At 37.2% G+C, this 27,992-nt stretch overlaps 1 protein-coding gene across 3 annotated transcripts; it reads right to left on the bottom strand.

Moving 5' to 3' along the window:
• Positions 1–14: 14 nt before the first annotated feature.
• On the bottom strand, positions 15–27,940 carry FEZ2 (fasciculation and elongation protein zeta 2). 3 transcript variants are annotated; one of them, XM_039569092.1, is made up of 10 exons: positions 27,656–27,940; positions 26,051–26,159; positions 22,870–22,986; positions 21,322–21,466; positions 18,398–18,666; positions 15,571–15,651; positions 10,607–10,682; positions 8,341–8,406; positions 2,596–2,624; positions 15–2,148 (listed from the first exon to the last, which is right to left on the bottom strand). In XM_039569092.1, exons 1-9 carry the CDS (start codon positions 27,889–27,891, stop codon positions 2,614–2,616), a joined length of 1,110 nt encoding a protein of 369 aa, XP_039425026.1. In that variant the 5' UTR covers positions 27,892–27,940; the 3' UTR covers positions 15–2,148; positions 2,596–2,613. The 3 variants fall into 3 exon arrangements, with proteins under 3 accessions (XP_039425026.1, XP_039425025.1, XP_039425027.1); XM_039569091.1 differs by lacking the exon at positions 2,596–2,624 and having other exon boundaries at positions 27,656–27,939; XM_039569093.1 differs by lacking the exons at positions 2,596–2,624; positions 15,571–15,651 and having other exon boundaries at positions 27,656–27,939.
• Between the last annotated feature and the right edge of the window lie 52 nt (positions 27,941–27,992).

The following is a 27,992-nucleotide window of genomic DNA, read 5'->3' as shown; positions in this document are numbered from 1 at the left end:
ACTCAGCAGAAAAGCAGAATTGCATGGTTCTTTTTATTCAAATGTTTTGAGATCTATTTTTTTAAATGTACATATATAGGTATACATATAATACTTGCCACATTTGGCAGCTGTTGTTTATGCATACAAGGTAAACAGGTACTTTTCATACTGAAATCTTGTTTAGTCTGATGAGAGGCATGAAATTCCCAAGCAGATGCTTAGCTCACTAAAGCTGTTTCTGGTCTTTATTTCCAGTTTCATTACTTTTAGTAGTTTGTGACTTTATGTCATACAAGATTTGTTACAAGTAACACAAACTTTGACAGAAGTTTTTCTGTTGTTGTCCTTTTTTTTTTTTCTTCTCTTAATTGTTGTTTATTTTGTTCCATCTTGTCACTTCAAGCCTCATCAGGAGATTGAAGCACCTCTGAATAATCTCACACAGAGACATGGTGGGTTTCACATATGCACCTTTTTTAAAATAAAGCAGGGTCATCCCCTTTGCCTATTTCCAGGTATCAACAGTCAACATCAAGAATTTCTATACAAAAAGCATGCCATAATGAATGTATAACACACCAGCTACAGAAATAAATGGCAGCCTTCTTTTTAGAGAAACCACAAATGAATTAAAATAAAGCAACAAAAAAACTTCTTCATATATGACACACTTAGGGAGAGGATCTATTTATTCCTGAGCAGGCTGGCAAGTATCCATTGGTGGTCAAGTGGGGGAGAGGGAGGAGAAAAAGAATTTTAAGCTGAAAAAGGCACAAAAGACAAAAATATTGAGGCCTTTAGAACAAAAAAAATGCACTATGAGAACTATTTTCAAACCATGTTGTTTTACTGATCAAAATCGTATTTGGTGATGACGATAAAGCTGAACATGAAGGATGACGCAAGGTATTCAGGTATTCTTTAACAGAACCCCTGAAGACTTTAGATGGAAAAAACTGAAGAAAACACGTTTGTCTCTTTAGAACCTTATATTCCAATGCCTTCAGATATTCAGTATATGTATCTGGATGAAGAAACAATAAGAACTCAAACTAGAAAAAAGTGGTTGGGTTTTTTTTTGTTTGTTTTTTTAAATTAGTACTCCTTACATTTAAATCTCATCTTTTAGACTGGCAAAATTACTTGTGACAAGTATTTAAAGTTGAGATTATGGGGTACGTTTCTTTTACAGGATTTGTAAAATACATTCTCATCTGTTTCAATGCAGGTCCATCATCACAGAGGAGACAGTGCATACAATTTACAAGAGAGATTTGTAGTAAAATCCAGAGATACGCAAAACCAAACATCTCAATATAATACTAGCTTGGAAGTCAGGTGCAAGTTTTTCAAACTGTACATGTATTTTTAAAAAGATACTGCCTTTTAAAATGTTTATATATCGAAGCATTTTCATTAAGATCAAACACTTTTTAAAACCAGTAAAATTATAGCAGCAATACGGGAGAATATCTAAGCCACATGAACATTAATAACTAAAATAAAACCAAACATGAAATACTACATAAGTCAGATGTTTGTGTTAATACCAAGAACAAGTAACACGCAATTACTTATGTCAAACCAGGAAATCTGGATTTGTTCATCTATGAACAAATCTTGTATAGTTCAAGGCTACCATTTACAAAGCAGTGTTGATTTCTGACTTTCAGAATCACCTTCCTGGAGTGTCCTGGAGAACTCACTTGAATCTTAAATTCCAAGTCTGACTAAGATTGTTTTTTAAACTTTGTTTAGGAACTAAGGATGCTTTTAAATACTGATTCCTTAAAATGAGGCTTATTTTATTTACACTATTCAAAGTTTACTTTTCCTTCCAACAACAAAATGTGCAGGAGGATTTACTACATGCTATACAATGTAAAAATAGACTTTAAAAAGTCAGAACAATGCAAGTAAAACTGTACAATGTTTGTTCCCTGCTCCAGTTCATTGCACTATTAAGTTAAACTGGATGAGTTGTCATGCCCAGTTGACTTACTGTATAATCAGAAAATCCACACACACAGAGGAGGTAAATGAATACTGCTTTAGGTATAGAGCCAAATGAAAAAATAATATGAGTTGTATCCAAGGAAAGCTTCTCATCACAGAAAGGAGCATGGCTAATTCTGAAAGGCAGCCCTCTTCATGTAGGACACAGAACTGCAAAAAACCACAAATACACATAGATAAATATCAGTGGAGCTGGTCTGCATAAAAATGTAATGTATATACTAAAATACTTAAATATTGGATTCTACCCTATTAGTAACACAGTAAAATCTAGTAATCAACTGAAACTGGCAGCTAAGTTTTCAGCCTCTCTCAAAAGTTAAGGAAGTGACACAACCCACTATCTTTAACTAATATTATCCAGAAATGAGTTAACTAAAGGTCATGTCTTAAATAGTGCTTTTTAAAGTGTTATATCTGAAAACAAAATATTAAATAACAGGTGACGCATGCAGTTATATTTTAAAAATATGCACTGACAATTTGAGATTCTAACTCTACTTTCTAATTCTGGTGCGTGTACTAGAATCACACAGTGGGAAGATAAGACATGTCCTTCATGTGTTTCTCATTCCTGTTTCAGTATAAGACACAAACCTCAGAGCAATCCAGCTTTCAAACCAATGCTAGCACAACACAAAAGCAAATAAAGAAGTCAGGTGTAACAATTAAACAAAAACTTCAAAGGCAAGAAAATAAAATGTTCTCATTATCTGAAATATTTGCATAATTTAAATAGAACAAGGTGCAAATTCTTGCTTCGTTAAAACAAAAAAAAATATTTTAAGTTTTTACTTGAAAGATCAGTTATGAAATAGCAAGGTGAAAGATGGACAATTATTCTGCTTCCATGACATCTACATTCAGAAAAAAAGAAGAAAACAATACTAGACATTTCAGGCATTTTACTAACTAGTAATGTATAGCGTATTATTTTTAGCACTCTGTCACAATTACTGTTTGAGGACAACTGGAAAACAATACAGCTTAGCAGTAAATACATCTTATAACAGTTTACAGTAATAACACATCAGATTTCAAAGGCAATCATTTCAGCTGTAAGTACATACTTATATATTTTATACAACAGTTAGGTAAAAATTGTCCTTGTACATGAAGCTAAATCTTCACATTTTGTAAAAACTGGAAGTACAAAAGTACTAATCTTGAAATAACATGTCTAGACGTGATACCAGACAACCTACCCTAACACCTTAATTCTGTGTATACACCGGTTAACATTTCATATATATCACTGATTTGTTCCGGAAGTAGCTAAATTAAGGAACTCTTGCTTCCAGCAGATTTTGTCAGATATTCTTCACTACCCATATAGCAATAAAACAAGATGATTCCCCTTCCCACAATGCTGTCCTCAGCTTCTACTTTAAACCTGCTGTGAACTCCATCCCAGCAGGCACTCCCAAGTTCTCATGGCTCCAAACAGACTGGAGCCCCTGCATGTGCATTCAAGTAGGTGAATACATCAGACCCAAGCAGATGTTGGCTTTTCAAGGCAACAGCCGTCAGCTCAATACAAACAGCAGTTTCAGTCCTTCTCCTACCTAGATGCTGCTCCCTACAGTATTTCTGTTACTCCCACAATACTTGTTTCTGTCTTGTGGGGTTGAAATTGGCAATTATTATTTGTGAGATTGAAGACAAAAACAATTGCACAGAGGGATTTTCTTCAGAACGCAACCTAAACTTGCCATACTGCAAAGATTACAGGTGCAACTACACTATATATAATATATATAATACTATAAATATAAATACTAATTTTTATAATTTGTAAAATATACTACCTGCATTATTGTACTCGGCAAATTAATCATAATGAAGAAAGTCATTACATTATACATGCAACAAGAAAGACTGAAAGCTTCTTTAAAAAGAAAGTAAAAATTCAATGTGCAGTCCATACAAACACACTTTCATTAAAGGATATGGTACCTATTACTGTTGCAACACCTAAAACCAATGCAGCTACAAGGCATGACACAAGTATCTCCATCTGCTTTACAGCCTAACTTGTGCACAAGAAACTTGGTTTATTTAGGTCTTTCACTGGACATAAGCACAGTGTTTTCAAAGCACATTGTATTTGTTCAACCATCAAAAAAGGTCAATAGAAAGATGAGCACAAACAGCATTTAAATACTGTGACCTTACGAAGCTGCCAGCTTCAGTCCAGAAGCGTGCTTGCTAAGGTAAAGAATTTCAGTCTTGGTTTGGTATTTCTTTCCCTGTCAGTAATTCATTCCCCTACCCTTTTTCAAATCCCAGTTTCTCCTTCATGACTCCTAGTGATAAAATGTAATAACAATATTGATATATTAAAATACATCCAGAAAAAACTAAGCACAATTGCAAATGCTGATCAATTTCATGTTACCATCCATTTTAAGGTCTAAATCTATAAAATATAATGTAAATTATATGCTAGTGGGAGAAGAACTACAGTTCACTTGCAAAGCAAATCACTAATTCCCTTTCATTATTGTTAAGTTCAGGATAGAAATGTTCACTGAAAAGTAAAAACAAACAGAACCTCACAAAAGGAAAAATATCCCCTTGAAAATAATTAGGCTGCAGTAAGAGCAACATGAACAAGAGAAGGTAAGCTGCTACACTGTACCACTCCTAACAGGGTTTGTACTTAGTCTGGCTTTGGGATACTTACCTTTGAGGAGATACTTCTTACAGAAAAGATCAAGGGGAAAGCTGAACACCCCTGGAAAGAGGGACTTAAGCATGACAAGGAAAATGATGGTATTTTTAACATTTGGGGGGACACAAGGGGCAGTAGAAATTGGGGAAAGAAGATGCTTTAAAGAAAGCAAGCACCAGAAATATTTTCAAAACTCATAATCCTATTGAGAAATGCATATAGAGTGGTTTTTTCCCCTAACATGAAATGCACTGAGTTGTTCTTTTTAATATCTTTATTACACTGGATTTGCCCACACCAGGTTTTGAGGATTTCTACTTCCAGCATTTCAGAAAGATTAGCTGGTTATGAAAAATAAAGTGCAAGAATGATCCATAGTAACACAGAAGGTCAATAGCAGATCTGGCTGCAGAACTGTCCTTCAAGTTCCTGCTCTTGTCCAAACAACTTTACTCAATCATTATGAAATGAAGATAGTGAGTATTAGACAACACAGAGGAGTCTGCGTGTGTCTTCCCACATGATCCAAATTTCAGAATTATTTTGGCATTTAGCTCAAGTTATTCAAGATAGTGAATTCTACAAAACATGTTGGAATTCACAGAAAATATAAACTTATTTCACTATCTTCAGAACACCAATAATGTGGTAAGATTTCTTGTTACATCAACACTTATGCTCAATCTTATGGTTCCATTTACCTTTCCATGTTCACAGCATTCTTCTTTTATTTGTTCCTTTACACTGTACCAACAATACTTTGGGAATAATCTTTTTCCTGACATTTTTTCTTCAGTTCTTGCTTCTGAACAATTAAAGCAACTTTTCAACAGTGCCCACCCATATCTGGGCAAGTCTATTAATCATTCTGTGGACAGTCATAACACCCACATAAGACTGCATATTCTACTTTTTTACATACCACAGAATAGCAAGACAGTGCTGCTTTAAAAAATAATTAAGAGCTTGTTTGTAAGTTTCTTTTTCTGCTCTGTAAAACAGAATATAAAGTTTGAAAAAAGGTTTTACCAGCGCAGTCAGATGCCAAACTGGATTTCCCATAAAGCTACACATATCCTAATGTCACATGTCATTTACTGTCTGCTTTTTTTTGTTGTAAGATTGGAAAAAAAAGATCCTCAAAGGAACATGTACTTAACAGATTTTAACAGAACCAAGTACCTTTGGTGATATAATTCACACATTTCAAAATTTCATGTCTGATTAAAGCTTAAGAAAAAGCAGTAAAATCCATTCAGTGTAAAATGAATACAATTACCACTACACCATACGGATTATTATCACTGGGCCCAGAACTTCTTTCAGAAAAAAAATTCAAACCCTAAATCTTAAAGATTTTTACCTTGCCAAGACATTTTTAATCTTTACAGTGAAGAGAGCAGAATCCTCAAAAAGTAGGTCACTCCTTTTATTTTGGAATTTAAGAATTGGGTTAGAATTTCAGGTATGAAAGCTCACCTGAACATTGATCTAAGTGGTTGTAAAGAATTCAACCAATCTCCTTTTAACTAACTTTAAAAATAATGTCTAGACAATAGACAGATGGCTGGGAGTATTTTGTGCCATGAAAGCCTTGCTGGAATTTAAGGCCAGAAGTTTTAGCAGCAGAAAAAGAGCAATAGGTTACAACTTCAGAAACAATTGGAAGACTTTGCCTGTGCCATAGAATAAATCCACATTACCAGGTTAACACTGTTAGCTGAGTTATAAATATTTAACATAATGTCAGCATAGCATATAAAGTTTAGTTAAGGTTACACTGAAAGGAAAAGTAGAATTCTGTGCTCACAACTCCTTGCCACTGGGCACACAAACCCACAGAGGATGAAGAAAGGCTTGATTCTGTTCACTAAGGAAGTGGTAGCTGAGGGGAAATTGCCTTTTCCTTTCACTATGAGTGATGTGGGTGATTACTCTTCATGTTCCCACAATTTGTGTTTCACAATTTAAAGACAGCAGTGTTTGCATATAATGACCTGTTTGACCCAAGACACTCGATGGATGATGTTTTTGTAATTGTTGCATCTAACTAGTAGAACATCCCTCGTGACTTTTAAGTAACAAGCATGCAAGAGGCAGGAAGGCACTTCAATTGAAGCTTACTAGGTCATCTTCTCATATATTCAGGTAATCTGCTTTTATAAACTTTCTTTGCTTATAAAGAAAATTTCTCCATTTCCCTAAGATGCCAGTTTCTTCTCAATATCCCAGTAATCTGCAAGTTCTTCTGGATAGCTACATCTAAAAATAAGAGCAGACACTGTGAAGAGCACTGTTAAATCCAGTCACTTACTACCAGATGTATTAAGAAGAGCAAATAGTTTTAATTACTGACAACAGTTCATCTTCTTGGGTCAAAGATTCTGCTTCACAAAACTACAGTTTAGTACCATCACCACTGATAAAACCTTGACCATGTTCCTACATGGCTCACAAGCAAACAAATCTGTCTAATTTAGGAAGAATTTTTAGAAAGAGTAACAATGGAAAAATCAAAGGAATCAACTGAAAGGACCTCTGCATTCTTATTGTATGTGACATTTCTTCAACCCTGCACAAAACTTAGAAACGGGTCTCTTTCAACATGAAGTCTGTTGGAGCTTCCAGAATACTAAATGGCTTTTTTCAGCTTTTCTGAAGTGACAGAACACTATATGTCACCCATCATTTAAACCTGGAAGTGCTTTCAAATATCTGTGAGATGAGATTACGAGAGTGACTGTAAGTTTGTGTAAGAAATACAAAACCCTTTAAAAATCATATGGAGTGAGTTAAGTCAAATGATAGTGTATTTGAAAAAAGGATGAGACTTGTAATGCATGATACCAAAAGAAGAGAAAAACTTTTGCAGCATCTGAAAAGCAGCATATCATGAACATTTTGGCAGCAAACAAAAAGGCATCCATCATCCTTCTGTACAGCTATTTGTTCAGATCTTGGGAGTTTGATGCATTTGCTAAACTTTAAACACTTAAGAAAATTGTATCATATACCAAGAACTAAGTAAGAACATAAGCATTAGCAAGATCTAGGCAAAAATGAAGTCAGACGAAAAACATTTAAAAATAATCTAACAACATGGAAACTACCTGGAACAACTCCTTAAAGCTAAAGCAAGCAGTGTTTTTCAATGTCTGACATTCTATTAACATAATCAATGCGTAAGACTGGAGAATAAATTATTCACACAAAAACTTTCGAAATAAAATCCTAAGAAGGTATAATAAGTAAAATAAATACTTTTTACTATTGATCAGAAGGTAACACTTGAAATGAAGCTGTAAGCACTCTGCATAGCAAATGCATTATTACCATGGTCAGTTTGAGTTCCAATACTTAAAAAACTGTACAATGGAAGATTTTAACTATACCCATTTCACTTCATAAGCCAGACTTCTTTGCTCCTGCTGATGCCATTAAGCAGTTTGTTATATTTTACTACCACAAACAAACATGTTTTATTTATGAACTGTACGCTCAGAAAGCTTGGACAAAATAGAACATAAATGAGAGCTGTGTTTGATTGAAAAGCAACATAATTCATGAATGCTGTAGGATCACTATTTTCAAAAACACCTTTTAGGTACTAATACCATATATGTATTAATTTAGCATCAAATAAAAACCCTGCTAAGAAGCATACTCACCCTTTAAAATATAGTCTGTTAACAAGCTTGGCACTTTCTCGCTATCCTCTTTCATGGCATGAAGAACTAAAGTATGAAAAAAATAAATCAGATATTTAGTCATAAATTAAACACAATATTTAAAAGAAATAGCATGGAGCACTTCCAAGTACTCATAGAGATATTACTACCAGATGAAAGAAATCTCTTAACTGAAATATGGGAAGATACAAGACACGTCACATCCCCTCCACCTTTCACTTGTGTAATTCTCACCCAGCTCCACAGTTCATGGATGCAAGAGTCCCATTTCATGTGGTTAATTATTACAGTAAAATGCCATCAGTCATAACAACAGCAACAACAAGAAGAAGCTCCTCCTCCCTATAAAAATTCTCACCTAAAGAAAGTCACAACATCCAAAACTAAAGTATGCTAACAAATATTGATGGGCTGGAAATCTCAGGCCAGAAAAGTATGCTGCATTTCTTAACTATCTTTGATCATTACCTCAAATAATGGGATAATGCTGTGAATGATTCTATGGAAATATCAGTGGTGCTTATTTTCCTCCCTGAAATGGTGAATGTTATCTGCTGTAGCTTAGAAAAATCTTGAATACATGACTGAATTTGGCATTAACTTAGAATAATGCAAAAATGCCATTTTTGTGACATATATGGATAGATCTTGTCCATCTTTCTGATTTCTGAAGAAGGAAAACACATGGACAAGCTTGACTGGACACATATAAGCCTGTCTATCACTACATGAAGAAAAATGATGACTGTTCCTTATAAAGCACTCAGGACATGATGGACAGAATCAAAAATACAAAATTATACTGAAAAGCAATATTTAATAAACTCCAAATTCCTCATATGAGACTCTAAACTCAAATTATAACAAGTGTTTTATTTCTAGTTTCATGTTGAAGTAAGACATTAGCGTTCATAACTATGGAGTAAATCACAGCTTTGAAAGAGAAACCAACTGGGCAACCCTAAACACCTGCTTCACTGTCTGCCTTATCAACAGCAGAGACAGGGCGTCACAAGTCTGCAACTGAGTCAGAGGGTCAAGTTCCAACCAGCCCACAAAAATCAATACTGTTAATACTCTTTACAATGCATTTGTGTCAGACATTTTGTTAATAAACCATCAAACAACACAAAATGTTTTTAAAAGGCTTTTACCCATGCTTAAAAGTGTCAAGTGAAATTTAAATATGGCAAGAGGAAAAAATTTCTTTGCAAGAATAAATATAAAATGAGAAATTCTTTGTCATAAAGTAAATATGAATTAACACCTAAGGCTGTAGAAAAATAAAGGGAACTTTAATTCCTACTTAAACATTTAATTTACTCTTGAATTTATATAATATTTATTTTCTCTTTCCAGGAAACAACCAATGAGCCAACCAATTTACCACCCCTCAGCCACCTGTGGAACCACAGAACTGTTGCTGAAAATCACCTTAAGACATAGTGAGATTCTCCACTGAGACCTGATCAAACACATTCTACCATCTATTTTCAAACTGTTCCTATAAACATCCAATGAAGGAGATACTATTGACTCCTAGAGATGCTCTGTTACATTAAATCACCTTAAGTAATTTTTTTAAAAATACAACTTCGATTTCTTGCAAATTAGAATTAAAAAATCCCAATGAAATCAAACAACTAGAGGACTTACAACTTCAAATAATTTTGAGGATCTGGGCTAAAAAAGGTGTGAAGAATGGGGAAGTCAAAGCATTGACAAAACTCTGTTTGGTTTGGAATTCCTACTTATCAAAATTTATGGAGAACAAAACCCCTCCACGAAAACCACAGAGAGAAACAGGCTATTTTAAAGGCAGTCAAGTGCAATCATTATGGAACTAGTCCTAAGTATCTTGACATCCACTCCATTTTGTCAAAGTCATTACAATAACCTCAATAAAGCACAGCAAATGTAAACAAATAAGGATATATCAGGCACTGTAAGACCAAACTGTATGCTATGCAGCCAACATCAAAATGTGAGAACATTTACTTCCTGATACATGCTAGTTTCTGGCCTTCAGGGTTTCAGAGAACAGCTAGGAAACAAACCTACCATGAAGGCTCAGAACACAAGCTGGCCAAAATGTATGGTTAAAATCATGCACTTTTACATACATGCCATGGGATAAGGGGGAAGAGAGAACTGGATGGATTCATTGGCTTTGAGCAACTGGAAATACAAAACTGAGGAAAAATACAAAAAGGAGGAAAGGATCAGTGGAATTTCATATGCTCACTTTTGGTTAATGTTTGAAGATCTTCAACAGATGGGGGTCCATTTTTCTTCTCATAAGGAATGACGGTTGTTAAGTACTGTCAAACGAAAAACAGAGTTACTTGGCAGTTCTTTCATGCAACATTGTTGCTTGCATTTTGTTTTGTAAAAATTGTATCAATTGAAATTGCTAGCCATAAATAATCATCTTTCAGAATAGATTAAGATTTTACCTCTCCTATCTCAGAGCTTTTATCACAGAAACCAAAAAAACCATGTTTTTTTCCAAATTATGTGGCTGCCAGAAGTCATGCAGCTAACTGTCCTCTCTGCAGAGAAAATTATGCTGCCCCACAGTTAGGTGAAAATGAAAACAGATGGCTTTCACCTTCTGCTGCTATACACTTCCAACCAAAAAAAGAACACGGCAAGCCTAATGAAACTTAATACCCCAGAATTTGGAATTTGATCTAAATTATCAGTTTTAACAGTTACGTGTTCTAACAGATTGTTTCAAACCAACTCCTTTTTAATTCTATTTACTGAAATCTTTAATTCTTGTCTGCTTCAAAAAAAAACCCACAAAAAATTTCTTAAATCTTTCAAGATTTTCATACCTGCAGTGCAACTAAGATTAATTTTCAAATTCTTGATGTAACCCTGTTGGTCTTTCATTACACGCATTTTAGGCAACATCTTACTTTGCAGCCTATATGAATGCATATTCTCCTTAAAGAGGCCAGAATTTCAAAAGTACTAAAATAGCTGGGATTTTTCACAATGGAAAAGCTTCCCAGAATTTCCCTCAAGTCAATTTTTAAGAATTAAACAGGAACTTTATTCTGGGTTAACAGCTACAAGGCAGTAGGCAAAGTAACCCTCAATGTCTCATTCGGCTCAACATACTCGCAGTTCTCCAAGCATCAAGCAGCAAACACATTACAAACAAGGTACAAGGTCTCCTCCTCTCCTGGTAACAGCCCTTCAGTGAGAGTCACGTGTAACTCAGCCTCTGGTGGAGAGCTGCACTTCACACAAGGAGACCGAGGGCTGCCACACGCAGCTGTAACCACTGCTGTGTAACCAACTGCCGTGGAACCAACTGCCGTGGAACCACCGCCGTGGAACCACCGCCGTGGAACCACCGCCGTGGAACCAACTGCCATGTAACGACTGCCATGTAACCACCGCCGTGGAGCCACCGCCGTGGAGCCACCGCCGTGGAACCACTGCCATGTAACGACTGCCATGTAACCACCGCCATGTAACCAACTGCCGTGTAACCACTGCCGTGTAACCAACTGCCGTGTAACCAACTGCCTTGTAACCACTGCCGTGGAGCCACCGCCGTGGAACCACCGCCGTGGAACCACTGCCGTGTAACGACTGCCGTGTAACCAACTGCCATGGAACCAACTGCTGTGGAACCACTGCCGTGGAACCAACTGTCATGTAACCACCACCATGTAACCACTGCCGTGTAACCACTGCCATGGAACCACCGCCGTGGAACCAACCGCCATGGAACCAATCGCCGTGGAACCACCGCCGTGGAACCAACTGCCGTGTAACCACCGCCATGTAACCACCTGCCGTGTAACCACTGCCGTGTAACCAACTGCTGTGTAACCAACCGCCATGTAACCACCTGCCGTGGAACCAATCGCCGTGGAACCACTGCCGTGGAACCACTGCCGTGTAACCAACTGTCATGTAACCACCGCCATGTAACCACCTGCCGTGGAACCAATCGCCGTGGAACCACCGCCATGGAACCACTGCCGTGGAACCACCGCCGTGCAACCACTGCTGTGTTTGCAGCATGATCACGCACCTCACACCCAACCACACAATCTGCCTAAAAGCCAAACAGACCCAGTTCAGTGGCACTTAACCACTTGTACAGGTGGTCCTGACACCTCACCAAGACTTTCTGCGAACACGGGGTGCTTTTCTCCCTCCCTTTTCTTCTGGCATTTTCTCATGTCCACTCAGCACAGCAGAGGAAAGCATACAATGCTTCTTAGGAAACAATCAATTTTCAATTTCTTTTCCAGGATATGTAACCAACAAGTGTCACCAGAGAACTGTGCTCTTAATAAAATTATCACAATCAATAGCTAGATATAAGGCTGCTGAATCTGCCAATGGCAGAGATGAAATTGGATCTACTAACACAGAAATCAGATTTCTGGCTGTCTTTTCCAGCCTTCAGAACTAAGTGGCATTCTACCCTTTACCTGGACAATAAAATACCAGGATATTTCACTGCACCAAATACCAACTAAGCCTATTTCCCTTCTTCTGTAAACTTCACTTTCCATTTTTCCTCTCTAATAATAGCAATTAAAAACAAAAAAAGGAATTTCTTAGTTTCCAGAAATACTTTCCTTCTTCTCATCCTTTGCAGCTGTAACAATCAGTCTTTGTAACAGCACTATAAAAATTCATTTCCTGAACCGCTGTGTGAAGGATAATGTATTATGAAAAGAAAGAAGGAGTGACTGAAGTGTAGCTTACTGACATGACCAAGTGTTACATCTGCTGTGACCTCTAAATTTTTGAAGCAGATTTGTGATATGATAAAGCAGCAATTCCCACTGCAATTTTTCATCACCTATGAAGAGTGTTTGCTATGCCTGAAAACCAAAATGAAGATGACTGTCTTGAAGATTCTTCCAGAAATATGATCACAGGAAGAGCTACCAACATTTCAATGTCTTTTTTTTTTTTTTTTTTTTGACTGCATTATCAGATAGGAACAGGGAGTTCCCCCTGGCAGTTTCTCTTTAAGTGTTGAAAATCCCTAAAGTAATTTTCACTTACACCTCAAACACATGCACAGAAAAAAGGACTAAGATTTTAAAAAGGAAAGTACCCACTATAAGATGGTAGTAGAAGGTGGTAAATATAATAAATAAAATTTTAAAATAGAAAAGAGTTCTGAAATAACTGTACAAACTTGTCATAAACTTTTTTACATTGTAACCTTATGTGTTGGAACTTCTGGCTTTCAAGGTACACAAAAAATTGTCTGTCCTTGCATTGTTTTTTACCACAATTCCAGATTTCTAACTCTTCCCTGATAGCAGAAAACACCTGAATTTATAATGACAAACACCTGAGTTTATAATGACACCCTGAAAAAAATCACTCAAACTAATATTGTGAGAGCAGCATTAAGGAACTGAATATCTGATACTTGTTTAATTTTGCAACTTGTTGCAATAAGAAGATTACACCAGTATTTCAAAAGCAGGGCCAGGGTTTGGTAACGCGACAAAAACCCCTAATCAAACAAAAAACTCCCAAACAGAAAACAAATGCCATAGAAAAATGGATTTCCAGGAATAAATCAGAACAGAGCTGGTATCTTTTCTACCTTTCTACCCCATATTTAATTTTAAGTTCATGTTAATTCCATGATTTGCTTTAAGATAAAGAAAGGGAAAGAAATCCCCATAACCATAAGGATACAGAAAAAGATAAATCAGGAGAAAAGTATGATTGACATGAAGAATAACATTAGTAAATTAACTCAAAAAATGACTGCAAAAGTGATTCAATCAGTGTTATTTTTAACATATGATTATGCTACTTATGTCTACATAGGAGACAGTGAAAGTCTTTTAACCAAAAATATGATGGAGTGGCATAGTTAAATAAGGTCACTTTATGAAAATATATGCTATTTAAAATAGCTAAAGATACAGGTATAAAAAGCTGTAATTTGTGGTAAGATAGCAAAGAAAAAAAAACCAGCACACAGGTACAGCTTTACTAGTACTGTGATAATGCAGAGTGATAAAAACTCTTGTTAGGTAAGTTCTGTGCATGTGTTCAAGATCCCCAAAGTTGAGGAAAAACAAATAGCTGGATAATGTATTAATAAAATCTCATACATATACCTTGCCTGAGGAAGTGGGCAAGTCTTTGATTTCCAGCCTCATGATTGCAGAATGACTTGAGAGAAGTTGTTTCACCTCCCAAACTTCTCTGCAGGATACAACATTCATCTTCCAGACAAAAGCCTAATCAGCCTTGACTTCTAAACTGCCAGCCAATTTATTGCCTCAATGGACTTCTCACCAGAGGAAAAAAATAACTCTAATGGACTCCTCTGACAAAAGTGCATAAACTAAATAGTGGGTACACGTTAAATAATGTGAAATACCAGTATTTTGTAAAGTGTGCCAGAAGACTAAACAACAGTGTAAGCATTAGGAGTTCACTAAAATTCAAAATGCAGTTAATAAAATACATACATACAGATCTGAAACAGCAGGCAAGTTATTACTTTGAAATAAGGCATAAGAACCTTGCTTCCAAGGTACATACAACATCTACATGATGCCCACTGAAGCTGGCTCTCTGCTTTACATTTCAATATTTAAACAGCCAATGAAAAGACACAGACTTGCCTATAGCTCGTGTATTTTATATTGGTAATCTGCATTGCACACATTCGGCTGCTTTTAAAATCATGCAGTTTTTCAAAGGCAAAAGACAATACGGTCTACACATTTTCCAGGTGCTACTCTGTTTTTAGATGTATCGGCTCTGAACATTCGAAGAAAAAAGAAAACAAAACCTTTTTTCATTATGCAAGTTTCTAATGCTGAAGGGGGAAACACTGCATCTAACCTGATACACATTCTTTGACTAGTTATTAGATTTTTATCGACATGCAATGTATCTAAAGCATGCATTACGCTAAAACAGACTTTTAGTTTGGCATAACAAACATGGGTTATCAGCTCAGTGCATCAGGGTATCAAGTCTTGACTCTCTTGAGCTGTTGAGGAGAGAAAGAGACTGTAAGCTGATCACAATTCCGAGGTAGGGAAGGAGCACAGATTCCAGCATTTTGTCCTGGTTTTTCCTGTCTCAGCATTTATCTTCAACTACTGTCAGTTTTCAAGATCTCAGCTCCTACCAAAAGTGCAGGCAAAGAATGAGAAAAAAAGGGAGAAGATAGCCCAGCACCTGTTTCTCTCCACTCGAGTTTCCAAACGTGTGGCGGAAGCCATTCTGTATGACATTTGAGATCCCTTCCATGCTGAAGCGCTAAAAGTAGTGAAAACATAGCAGAAAGAAAAAAAAGGGACAGAGAAAAGTTCAGAAGACTATTAATCAGCATTTATCAAGACGATGAAAGACAAATGGCAAAGACAAGCTCCAAGATGCATTTCAGCACATTTCTATTTCTTCACTCATCTACTTAATTTTTTTAATTAAAAAGCAAACCTTATAATGGCAGTTAAGCAGTACTTCTACACCAAAATTTATTTAAACAAAACCTTCACACTGCAGACCTGATAATCAAAACTTGCCTTTTACAGCTGTTTCATTTAGAAATGTAAAAAAATAGCATTTTTCAAAGTTCAGCTCCCAGTAAAATCCCCTCTAACATTTGTGTTTGAACAATGTATGTTTAGAGACACTACTGACAAGAATTTTTCAGATTTTAAGCACATACTAGAAACACTGTTCAGAGGTAGTCATTTTCAGCTCCACCTCTTAAAAACTTTTTATGCTTTCATGCTTCCTTTTCCACAATTGAAGGAACAATTAGTATTCCCCATTTTCTGTATTATGATAAAATATACACCATCAGTTAATAACACACCCATATTGATTTCAAGCTCCATTACATGGAATCCAAGTCAAGAAAAAGCAGCATATAATCCAACTACACATTTTTTCCTTGAACTTTGTAATCCTTTGTGCTTGCTGGAGAAGTAAGAAAAAAATCAAAATCAAAACAGTTTTGATGTTTAGCATGCAATATAAAATGAGCAAGTGACAAGAACATAAAATGAAACAGCCAAGCTGCTGACACAGGGCAGTATGGGGACCACACCTCATCACGTTTGTCTGAATGTATTTATTTGTGTGAGGGGAATAAAACATGCTGGAATACAGTATTCATTTGCTTTCTAAAGCACACAAGGTCAGTAAAGACATAAATTTTGCCAAAGCCATCTTAACTCTTTTAAGATATCCTATTTAAAGGAACTGGTATCTTCAAGCCCTGACTATTTTTAACTGCTCCCCAGTTTCCCCTTGTGAGAGAGGTAAAAGTTTAGAAGTCTAAGAAACTGATTTACCCAAAGACTGTATCAAGGACAAAAAAATTAAAATACCTTTTTTTTTTTTTTTTTAATATTCAGTTATAGTATCTACAGGAGAATTCATTTTCTTAAGAGTATGAAAACTCTACTTCCAATCTTTGTATTTAAATGAGACGTCATTTTAGTTAACAAAATGACCAACTAATACATTATTTATGAACAGAAACTCTTACTTCACAAAGCTACTAGAACATACTATCTGCATGTTCACATTCTCAGCACTTTTAAAAAAAAAAGAAAGAAGAAAAAAAGGGTGCTGAAGAAAGGAACCTTGCACCTCTTTGTGTGAGAGGGCTCTCAAATCTGTCCTTGGTGACAGTGAAATCTATTTTCAAAGGAATCACACACATGCAGCTACAGTCTCACTTGTGAGCTAATCTGTTCAATCCCTCTCAGAAAGCAACGTGACACACCTGTATCTTGAAGTGACCAAATGTCTTATACTGGGAACATGTAAGTTATACCTGAAAGCATCATTCAAGTTTCTAAACTTTAACCTAACCAGAACAGCTTATGAATCACTAGACTCAAGTTTCAAAACAAAGTAGTTATTTTCTTTCTAGGTAAACATCCCTTTTTAGTTTCCCATGACTGAGAAGCAAAAAGAAACTACTGACTGTGCTCTTGTAAAGGGACAACAATTTTGTATGGTTTTCCAGATATGTAATTTCTTAAAAGTTCCACTAAAACTTAGCTACACACAGAAACATCTCTCATCTGACAGATGAGATCAGAACCCTATTTGGGTTATATCACAGGTATCTTATGCTTGTAAGTTTAGAAATAAATCCTGAAATATTAATATTTAATTATAAATGTTTATTCCTTACATTTGAAAAGCAAACCCCAAAACCTTCTGATGTCCAACTGAAGCATTCTTTCTGGGACTTAGCCAAGATCTACAAAACTACATTTTCTGCATCCCATAAGAGGCACAAAGAAATTTAAACATTAATATCTCACTTAAGTAATTTTAAATTATACTGGACAGATAACAAAGAAAAAATTGCTTTGACAAGCTAATAACCTAATTTATTTTTTGCTCAGACTCCTCTTATTCAACTCTACTTGAAAGACATTTTTCCTTTTGTTGCTATGTTCTGTAAAGAATAAAACAAATTATCTCCTCCCTGAACACATGCACTACACTTTGACCTCCTCCCCGTCTCTTGTTGAATGTAGTAACTCTGCCACAGGTTAGGAGATCCAGGGTCAGACACTTACTTTTTTTCCAGGGTAAGACACTCACTTTTTTCTTACCTGAGAATGAGCATGATCGATAAATATCTGTGCAACTACAGCAACAGTAATACTGAATTTCCTGCAAGACTAACACATACTAAAATTCACACACTGAAACCAAACAGATAAATGAATTTGCCTACTGATAATAGAAGAGAGAGCAGTACATCCAAAGACAGTATTTTTTGCAAGAAAGGTATGCTAGTTCCAGGCTGATTTGCAAACAGTTAAAAAGTCTTTTCTGAATATGAGAAGAGTAAAATATATAACCCTTTGAAAAAAAATTCTCAATAGGAAAAGCTTAAGCCTTGTTTGTGAATGAAGGCATCGAAGCAGGAGTACCGGGTATCTTAATATAATCTAGGACTACTTCTTCCCATAGGGGAAAAAAACCCCCCAAAATTTAAATGTATAAAGACTTATAAAAATTTTCTTACTGTTCCAGGCATATGACCTCTTTCTTGTTTGCCATTCTGAGGACTACCATTTTTCAGCTTCTTTTTCTTCTTCGCTGTTTCTTTGTGTTCTCGCTGTTTGTTTTGTACTTCGATGAGGACAGAAATGAAGCTGTTTTTCACTTCCTTCTCAAACTCCAACTCATCTCGTAGAGCCAACTGCTGTACCAGTTCTTCAGAATAATCCTTAATAGCAGTCTCAATTTCTTCTAGCAGTTCATTTAATTCAGCAACAGACAATCTTTTTACTCCTACAAATAGTTAATATAAAAAGTAGTATGTCAAGATTTTAAGCATGAGAAAATTTGTGGGAATTACAAAAAAAAGTACTCTGAAATTTTTCAGAACAAAAAATTCAGTTCTAAAACCACACAAAACAAAACAATATTCTGAAAGGATTAAACACATCCCAGAGATTACAATATTAGCAACAAAAAGATGGTTAAACTTTCTTCTTACTTCTGAGAAATCTGAGATAACCTGCAAATATGAAGAGTGTGCTGGTCGTTTATGCTGGAAACTGAAGTAAGTGCTAAACTTCTAACACAATTATTAACTGTTACTTTCCTCTGCACACACTGTTTAAAGTAAAAGGCTTTCATATATTCTGAACTATTGGGTGATGTGTTACAGAGAGTGCAATCACAACCAAGAAAATGTTCTGAGGCTTGCTTGGGTTAAAAGTGGGCATATCTTTGAGGACTGCTTTCTGTTCCAGTTTAAGTCTGACACACCTAGGAAGCTGTTAAGTCCCAGCAGTTGCTGTGTCAAAGAACATAATCTTATTTGGCACCTGAGAAACAGCTAGTCCTAATTACACTGACGGGTACAATCTGTTTAAGGACACTGCATAGATGCTTGCAATTATTTAGTTTCATTGAATCAGTCTAGTAAATACTGTGTCTACAAGAATTCTTGTAAGGCAAAGCACCTACAGACAACTGTTAAAAACTACAAATAAGGCCACAAACTAGAAAAAAGTGTAGCTCTTAGAAGCATCAAAGGTAGCAAGTGAAATGGGAATTTTTTCTCTTAAATTACAGCGGGGAAAATTGATTGGAGAAAGCTCCTTGTCACTTACTTAACTAAAGAGAAGGCAATGAAACCTGTTAAGACCATTCTCCATCAAGGAGCCACAATTTTCAAGGTAGCTTAGGTCTTAAACTCTGTTCAAACACTGTAACAGTACTGAGAGAGAGCACCTGTGACTCCCAACACTTAAGAACCAGCTTCACAGCCTAAGAAACAATTGCTCCAAAAACATGGGTGCAGGTTACCCAACTGCAGTCCTGACTGATGACAGATCAGTTGTCATTATCGACGTCTTCAAAGGGCTACATAGGAAATACTCAGCTAATACAGCTGAGTGAAGACAGAAGAATTCAAATATAGAAGACTACATGCACTGAAACTTAAGACAGTAGGCTGAAGGACTCACTTGTGTAACCAGAGCTTTATTTTTGGACTGCCTTAATATGTGTCTTTTCCTACCCAAGAAAAAAGTAAATACAAGTGATTTCCTGCTCTGAATTCTAAATGAATGAGCATCTCTGATCTATCCTATAAAAGCCAGACAGTTTCTAGGAAAAATGTGTAAAAATTTCAGAGATGCAGACAAATTCTGAAGCACCTTCACACACTAAAAATAGGTAGCAAGAGCTCTTAATAAAATAGTGACCTGAAAGACATGAAAGCAGATTCTGAGAAACTGGCGAAGCGAAGTTAAATTATCTGCCAAAGTAACTCAAGCCATTATTTGGTTGGGACTGACCTTTAAACCATAAAGATGCAACAGATGGACTCCTGAGGCAAAGCAAAATAAATATGATATGAAATACTAAGCAAGCTTGATTAGCTCCAAACCTAAAGACATATGGAACTGTCAAAAAAGCAGGAAGCCCTGCTGAACACAATACATTTTGCTTTCACATTCCTCAAATTTATGTGTTGAGACAGTTAAGAGACCATTTTCATGGTTGGAATCCCTTCCATAAATCTGAAATGTTGCAGAAACTCTAAGTCATGCCACGAGAGGTCGGCCAGTTTTCTGAATCTTCTACAGAGTTTGTATTGTTGACCCAGACTACAGGAAAGAAAGCACCAAACTTTTTAAGAGGAACCACAGTAGAAAGATCATCTGTCAAACATTCTTAGTGACCCTACTACCTTCTAGAATTTGTGCTGACAAATGCACAGATTAAACAAAATTTTCCATCATGAAACTGATTACTCATAGGTTTTTTTCATACAATTCAACCTACTACAATTAAATTATTAATGTATTTTCTCCTGTGCTTTTGTATAGGGAAGCACAGATGATTTCATTTGAGTAGAAGATACAAGGGGTATTTTTAAGCTTTCTGAAGAGGAATGGAAGGGGAGGACTGAAAAATATGCATGGTCCTTGTGGCAGAAAAAAGAAATGGTTGCCTTATTTTTGTGCTACTGTCTATCGAGATATGTTGCAATGACTGAAACTGTACCAAACGTACGGTAAAGCTTTATTTACTGCATACCTTTCAAGAGCTTTAGCTGATCCTACATAGTGTACTGGCATCAAGAAAACGTCATACTTTACAGAAAATAACAAAGTTTAATAAAAAATGACCAACTTATCATTTTACCCATGAAGGAATCTCATTCCACTGTATCAACTGCAGAGTATTTGCTTTAAATTGAAATTCTAAAAAGTTTTATTTTCGTTCTTAGTCGTATGAAAGCTGACAAAGGTAAGTCCTCTATTTACGTTCTAAATCTAGGCTATTCTGTCAGGACATTTTGAAAATATTTTCGAATGCAGATATTTTGTAAGAAGGACTTGGTATGAATCAAACACATGGCAAACTTACCCTTTAAACTGTTTTCAGTAAACATAAGAGCAAAAATACTAAATAAATATCACTTACTCTCTTCATAGCTGTTGTTTGTACTGGATCTCTTGAGAGTCTGAATTTCCTGGGAAAGTATAGAGAGCCGATCTGACTGGGTGGGAGTTTCATCATCTTCTGGATCAGGCGATTCCTGCATCATTTCCTCTATTTCTTCAATCACCTTTGAGAAATGAAAACCCTTATGAAAACCCTCCTGCATGAAGAGTAACAGCCTGCAGTTTGAAGCAAGGCTGGATGAAATTAGCACCAAGACTGGATGGAAGAGGCTCAATAAAATCATACTGACATTTCCTCCCCATCCTTGCTCTCTGAGAATAACCACACCTTGTAACGGTAAATTGGTGATGGCGTAACAAGCAGTGTGTTGAAATGATAGGGTTATTTCTATATGAAGGTACCCATGATTCTGCTTAAGAGAACTGAATTGAAGAGTGAGCTGGAGTATCTTTCCTGAGTATTCAGTTGAAGGAAGACACAACAACAAAAATCAATTACCTCCCCCACCCCCTATTTCACCACACTTCTCTATGTAAAACAAACAACCCTCCCTCCTCCAACAAAAAAAACCAACAAAATGAAAACAAACAACCAACCAACCCAAAGAAAACCTCTCAAAAAAACCTCTATAAACCCAAAAAGCCCCTCCGAACTGCCTGAAAATCTATTGTGCTCATGAGAAGTTTTATGAACTGATCCACCATAATCTGAAGCTGACTTGCATCCCTGGGCATAAGACCTGAGCCAGACATAAAGTATGATAGCAGAAATTTTGTGCACAGATAGCTTACTTTACATCTCATAAATGAACACATTTCTACAGGCTAAATTATTACCTAGACATCTGAATAAATAACACATCAACTTTTAGAAGTTTAAAGGCTGAGATCCAACTCACAGTAAAAAAGAGCCGAGGCAGTTCAAGCAATCCTGTCTCCCATACTATTAACAACCATGTTCGTCAGAGTTCACAGGTAACCATTTATGCAACAACAAAATAGATTATTGTGTTTGCTTACTAAAGCAGGATCTTAACAGACCTGACTCTCATAAACCTTACCCAGAAGAGCAATTTTCCAGATAACTGAAGTAAACCCATGGATTTGATGCCTTTGGATACCAAGTAATTTGAAAGCTTAGTAGCAGAAACACTGATCTGCTTTAATGTTGGGCAAAAACTTCGAAGAATTCTTGCTAACAACAATGCCCCGTGAAGTTATGAACTGCCATACAGTCCTGCTGGAAAACCACAAACTATCACACCACTGAGATTCTGAAAATATTTTTGCTTTTTAACACAAATATTTAATTTAGTAGCATTCCTGACTAATTCATGGTAAGAAATACAGAAAGAATTCAAAGACCCTGAACTAACAACCTCACCTGAGGTATTGAAACACTTTTCAAATCTGAATGCCATAATGACATCTCACACATTCTTAAAACCCTAAACAAAGAACAACCAGGAAGCTTAGCTACAGTGAAGAGTAAGAACAACAACAAAAACCAGCAACAAACTAAAAGAACATTCTACACTGACAACATTGTCTTTGCTGAACACTTTACCTGCTCTGCTGTGAAGAGTGGTTCTTCATTGATGCAGGAAACAATGATAGAATGCATATCCAACTGTTCTCTCAGCTCTTCATCATCTGACAGGTCGAGGTTCAAGTTGTCATTTACCTAAAAAGCATGAAAAGGTATATTTATATAAATATATATACAACCCTAATGTAGGTGTATAAAATGCATGTACATGTACAAAAAACAAAAGGGGAACTAATATTGAATTTTAAGAATGAAACTGAATCTTGGCCCATAATAATGGAATCAATAATTCTTTCTGTCAAATAGCCTGGAAAACGAAATCAAAATTGCAACTGGACAAAGTTAAAATAGCTGTCTTTAATGTCTTTAAACAATGTCAGTATATAAAGACCATATACACACTGATATGCAGATATCTACATGGGAGGCTGTCATTTCAATATAAATACTTAAATCTTAACTGAAGATTGACAAACGTCTGTGAGGGGTGAAAAACTTGCCTGTAACATCAAATGTTACACAAACCTCTTACTTTAAGTGCTTTTATAGTTCTAATTTGTCACATAAAAAAAGACATGGAAAAAAGTTGAAAAGAGTTGATATTGAATGGTAGTATCAGAATAATGGTATCACCCCGGATTATTATAAAAAATGTATTGTTAAATACCTCAGGATCATGTCAAAAAGAAAGAGAAGTAACACTGTTGCCACATATATACCACCAAATAATACTCATCCTTTCAAACCGAAGATATACGTACAGTAAAAGACTTAAGTCCCTTCCTTAATAAGTCAGGCATATTTTACTCTCACACAGTGATATATCCGGGTTTATTTAAAAAATTGTTTCTGTCCTTTCTCTATTACTAGACTGCCACCTAGAAAAGCCCCCCAAAGCTGCAACCCCTAACCTCTGACAACCTCAACTGCTTTAACCGATCTTTGGGCTAATTTACAAGCATCATGACTGGCTGGACAAAGTCCTTGGTTTCACGGTATCAGTTCTGCTTGTCTTGTAATTCCTCCTATTTTCTGTTTCTTCAGAAACCTTAAGAGTTTTCAGATTCATTTTGAACCTGCAACCGACATCCTCAAATAGCTCATCTGTAGGGGAAAACATAAAATTTGCACTTCTTCAGCCCTCAGAATGAAGTCAAACGTCCACTTTTTTCCAGAACCTGAATTCCAATAACTGTGTAGTGACAATGCTCCACTATGATTCTCTCTTCACGAACTACACAGATACACCCCCATTTGACATTTTTTAAATGTCTGCAGTCCTCAAATATTTTTTAATATAGGATTATGACAACAATGATGGGATAATAAGCAAGGATAACAATTTATCTAGAAGATCTGCTTTCCCTCCTGACATCTCCAGAAACATTTTGAGAGACTTTCAGAATATGTTTTGATAATACAGACTAATAAACCACCAAAAATGGCATCAGCTGTAATCTGGACTAAAAGGAACACCTGGCTTTCCACCCAGCCACACTCCATGCCTCCTTCTGTTCTCCTGCTAGCAGGGAATGACATATTTAAAAGTAATCTAGTGAAAAAAAAACAAACAAGGAATTGCACAATCCCACTCCTCATACCACTGTGCACACCGCTTCCACCCAGCTACTTCTTTCACTGTCACAGACGCATAAAAGTGTGCACAGACCTGTCACGTGAAGCAACTGAGACCAGGCAAATCAGCCTTACTGACCTTACATTTTTCCCTACTGAAACAGGAGGAGAAATGCTTTCAGCACAATTTTGGTAGCATATTATTAGTTTCAAACGCATCAGGGAAGTGTTGCTTAGCTGTTAGTTTTCATTGTAAGGAAGTTAAAACAAGATACTAACTCGTCCATATGTGCTGTCACATATCCAGCAGTACTGCTGAACACAAAGAAGCAGAAGAAAAGTATGTCAAACACTCCCCACATTCTTTACACATCAGAAGGCATGCCATGTGGAGTGAAAGCTGAAAAAACTTGAGATACATTTAATCCATAAACTCATTTTCTCTCTGGCACCATACCTAAGATTGGCACCATACCTAAGATTCTTTCTAATCCAGCAACACCACTTTAAACTTTTTTTATGTACTTTCTTCATAACTTCCTGCAAATAACTTACAAAAACTATATGAAACTTTTTTTTTAATATATTATACTTAGTTCCTTATCAGGAAATCCATTAGTTTTCCCGTCCATTTTTCCATGACACAAGCTCACAGCATGAGGGGATTGTATTTTTACTTGAAATTAAGGAATTAATTACTCTAAAACCACTTATAAAATCTGAAAAAGCACTCAATAAAAATTGGAAGAAACAGAAGTCAAATTGAAGGGATAACCATGAGACTCAAATCAAGAGAGTTCCAAATTTGCACCTGCCTCTGCTGAACCCCAAAGTATCCTCTTCAGCAGAACAATCTTTGCTCCTGTCACATGAAAAAGCATCTGTTGATTATCTAATGGATGGCAGAAGTCAAAGCACTACCTGATTCTCAGGTTACACACTCAGATATTTTTACAACATAACTGAACTTCACTATGTTTAAAAGATAAGCCACTCATTTCCTCAGAAAACCTGTGAGATGGGAATTCCTCCTAGCTTTTCTTCCTGATGCGTTTTAATCCATTTTTAAAATCATCAGAGGACAACCCTTCCTATAAACCTCTCAGAAGGTTAATTCCCTGCTCCCTCCCCAAAGAACCATTCTAACTCTTAAATAAGGAAAACAAAACAAACTCTTGCACTTCAGCGTCTCCTGGGCCACCTTTCCTGTTAAAGAAGCCATCTGACTGCAGAATGAGATGAAGTTTAGAAAAGTCCTCACTGGATTTACTAAATCAGAGTACTCCTGCCTCTTTTCCTCCCTTACCCAGACCAGTGTTCAATAATGAATCATACAGCAGAAAGATTTTATGTGAAACACTTTCTCATTTCACATTTTCTTCTGTCATGCTCTGACTCTAATGAACAGTCATCTAAAGCTAACCCAGACTTATTCCAACCCAAAGAGATGCAAACATACATCAATGGTTCTTTGATTTTTAAAAATCTCTCATGTATAATGGCAAGTACTAAAAATATTTTCAGCCACTTAATAACAACATTCTTTTATACAAATACAAGCAGTTTGATTTCCCTGTTGAGTACCAAAGATCCAAAGAGGGTACTTCTGCTGATCAGAACTTACCCCTTTTTCTGAAAGATTCAGTGTTGGCAAGTGCAAAGCTCTGGTGTGGGAAGATTTCCAGTCAACTGCCATCACATTACCATAATTATCAGTCAAAGCATTCCAAATCCTGGAGAGATGAATAAAGGAACAAAAATGCAGACCTCAAAACAAGTAGCAACTGATCAGTAACAAACATATTCCTAATGATATCTCATCAGTAACTACATTTTCCCCCCTGTATATTCATCTGCAAGTTACTGACAATATTTTTAGTGTTTTAAAGCTAAAAGAAAATGTTTTTTTATAAACATAATTTACTTCCCTTTTTAAACAACAATGTATGCACAGCAGTGAAACAAAACAATAAATGAAGACACAGCTTCCATACTAATTATATAACTATACTCAAAATATTGTCTGGGGGTGGATGAGCCTTTCCTTCAATGAAATTTGAGCTGAGCTATAAATTCCATTCCTAACGTTGTTTAGCAGAGGCTGAGTAGCAAATTCTGAGCCAAATCTTTTTCTTCCTTTCCATTTATCACAGAATAATGAAAATACACAGATCAGACTAAAATTTTGGAAGAATTTTTTTTTCCCCAGAAGTATTCTTGCAGAGCTCAGCCCACCACTCTTGTGCTCAGTCAGTCTTTACTGTTTCTAGAGTGTACATCCTCTCTGGCTGTCCTGGAGGCTTGCCTATGCAGAGCTGAGGCTTGAACATGCAGACCTATGCTAGCAGCTCAGACTTTTACTACGGCAGCCCTGTAAGCAGGCTGCTTCCTCAAGTCCCCAGCCAAGCCCTGCCTCCAGGCGCTATGCTGTGGGTGGATGTTTGGAATGGTCACCTAGCTAAGGCTCAGAGGAGGTCAGAGGAAAGGCCGAGGCAGACAGAGAAGGGCAGACAGAGCCTCATCACTGCTCAACGTGATTCATGGTACTCTGAACTTACCTCGCTGTTTACACCACAGCGTTTAGCTAACAGGCTTTTTTTCATTCTTCTCTTAAAACACAGCATAAAATTTAGTTACCTTAAAGTAAGACTGCAGTATTTTTAATGAAGATAAGCTGACTAAATTTACTACAAAATAAGAAATAGAAATGCTAGTAAAATAATGTTAAAAACTGTACAGCAGCACGGATCAGAAAGGCTCTATTGCTCAGGGGGAAAAAACCCCAAACAATTATCGCAGTTGCGATTTTGTTCTTCACCCGCTTTCTGCACTTTCCACATTTAATTTCAAGCACTGAGACAGTGGGCACTTTGTAAGACGCTAAACAAATACTAACCCCGGTCACTGCACTTCAGAACAAGTACTTCTCGCTACCTCGGCGGGGTAAGAAGCTCTGGGATGCTCACGCTCCCCTGGCAGTCAGGGGGATAAAGCCGGAGGGCTCCATGCCAAACCCGCGCCGCGGAGGCCGAACGTGCCCTCTCCGCCGAGGCCCGGCAGTCGCCAGCTGCAGCCCCGGGGGCGGGGAAAGGCTCCGCTCCCGCAGCCTGCTGGACTCGGCAAGGCCCAGGGGCAGCGCTCCCGCAGGGCTGCCTGGGCCGCGCTGTCCCCTCAGGCCGGGCTGGACCTCCCGTTCGTTCGCTCTCCGCGCCCCCCAGCCCGCACTCACTCGTCGTCCTGCAGCGCGCTCTGCTCCGTGAGCGGCCGCAGCGGAACACGGCTCTCGCCGCCGCCAGCCCGGGCCTGCGGGGGCTCGAAGCAGAGGGACAGCTTCGCCCCTAGATCCCCGCCGCCCCAGCCGCTCTTGTCGCGAGCGGCCTCGGGGCCGCTCCCCGCGGAGGGCTGGAATCCCGAGAAGTCCTGCCAATCGCCCGGGTCTCGCTGCGAGGCCGCCGCCGCCGCCATAGCCGCCGCCGCAGCTGGGGACGCGGCGCTGCGCGCTCCTGGCTGTGCGCGCTCCTGGCTGTGCGCGCTCCCGGCGGCGCGCGGCGGGCGGGGCCGCCCGG

Source organism: Corvus cornix, chromosome 3 (genome assembly GCF_000738735.6).
Source record: "Corvus cornix cornix isolate S_Up_H32 chromosome 3, ASM73873v5, whole genome shotgun sequence".
In the NCBI taxonomy this organism is placed as follows: domain Eukaryota; kingdom Metazoa; phylum Chordata; class Aves; order Passeriformes; family Corvidae; genus Corvus; species Corvus cornix.
This window is presented reverse-complemented; position numbering and strand designations above follow the sequence as displayed.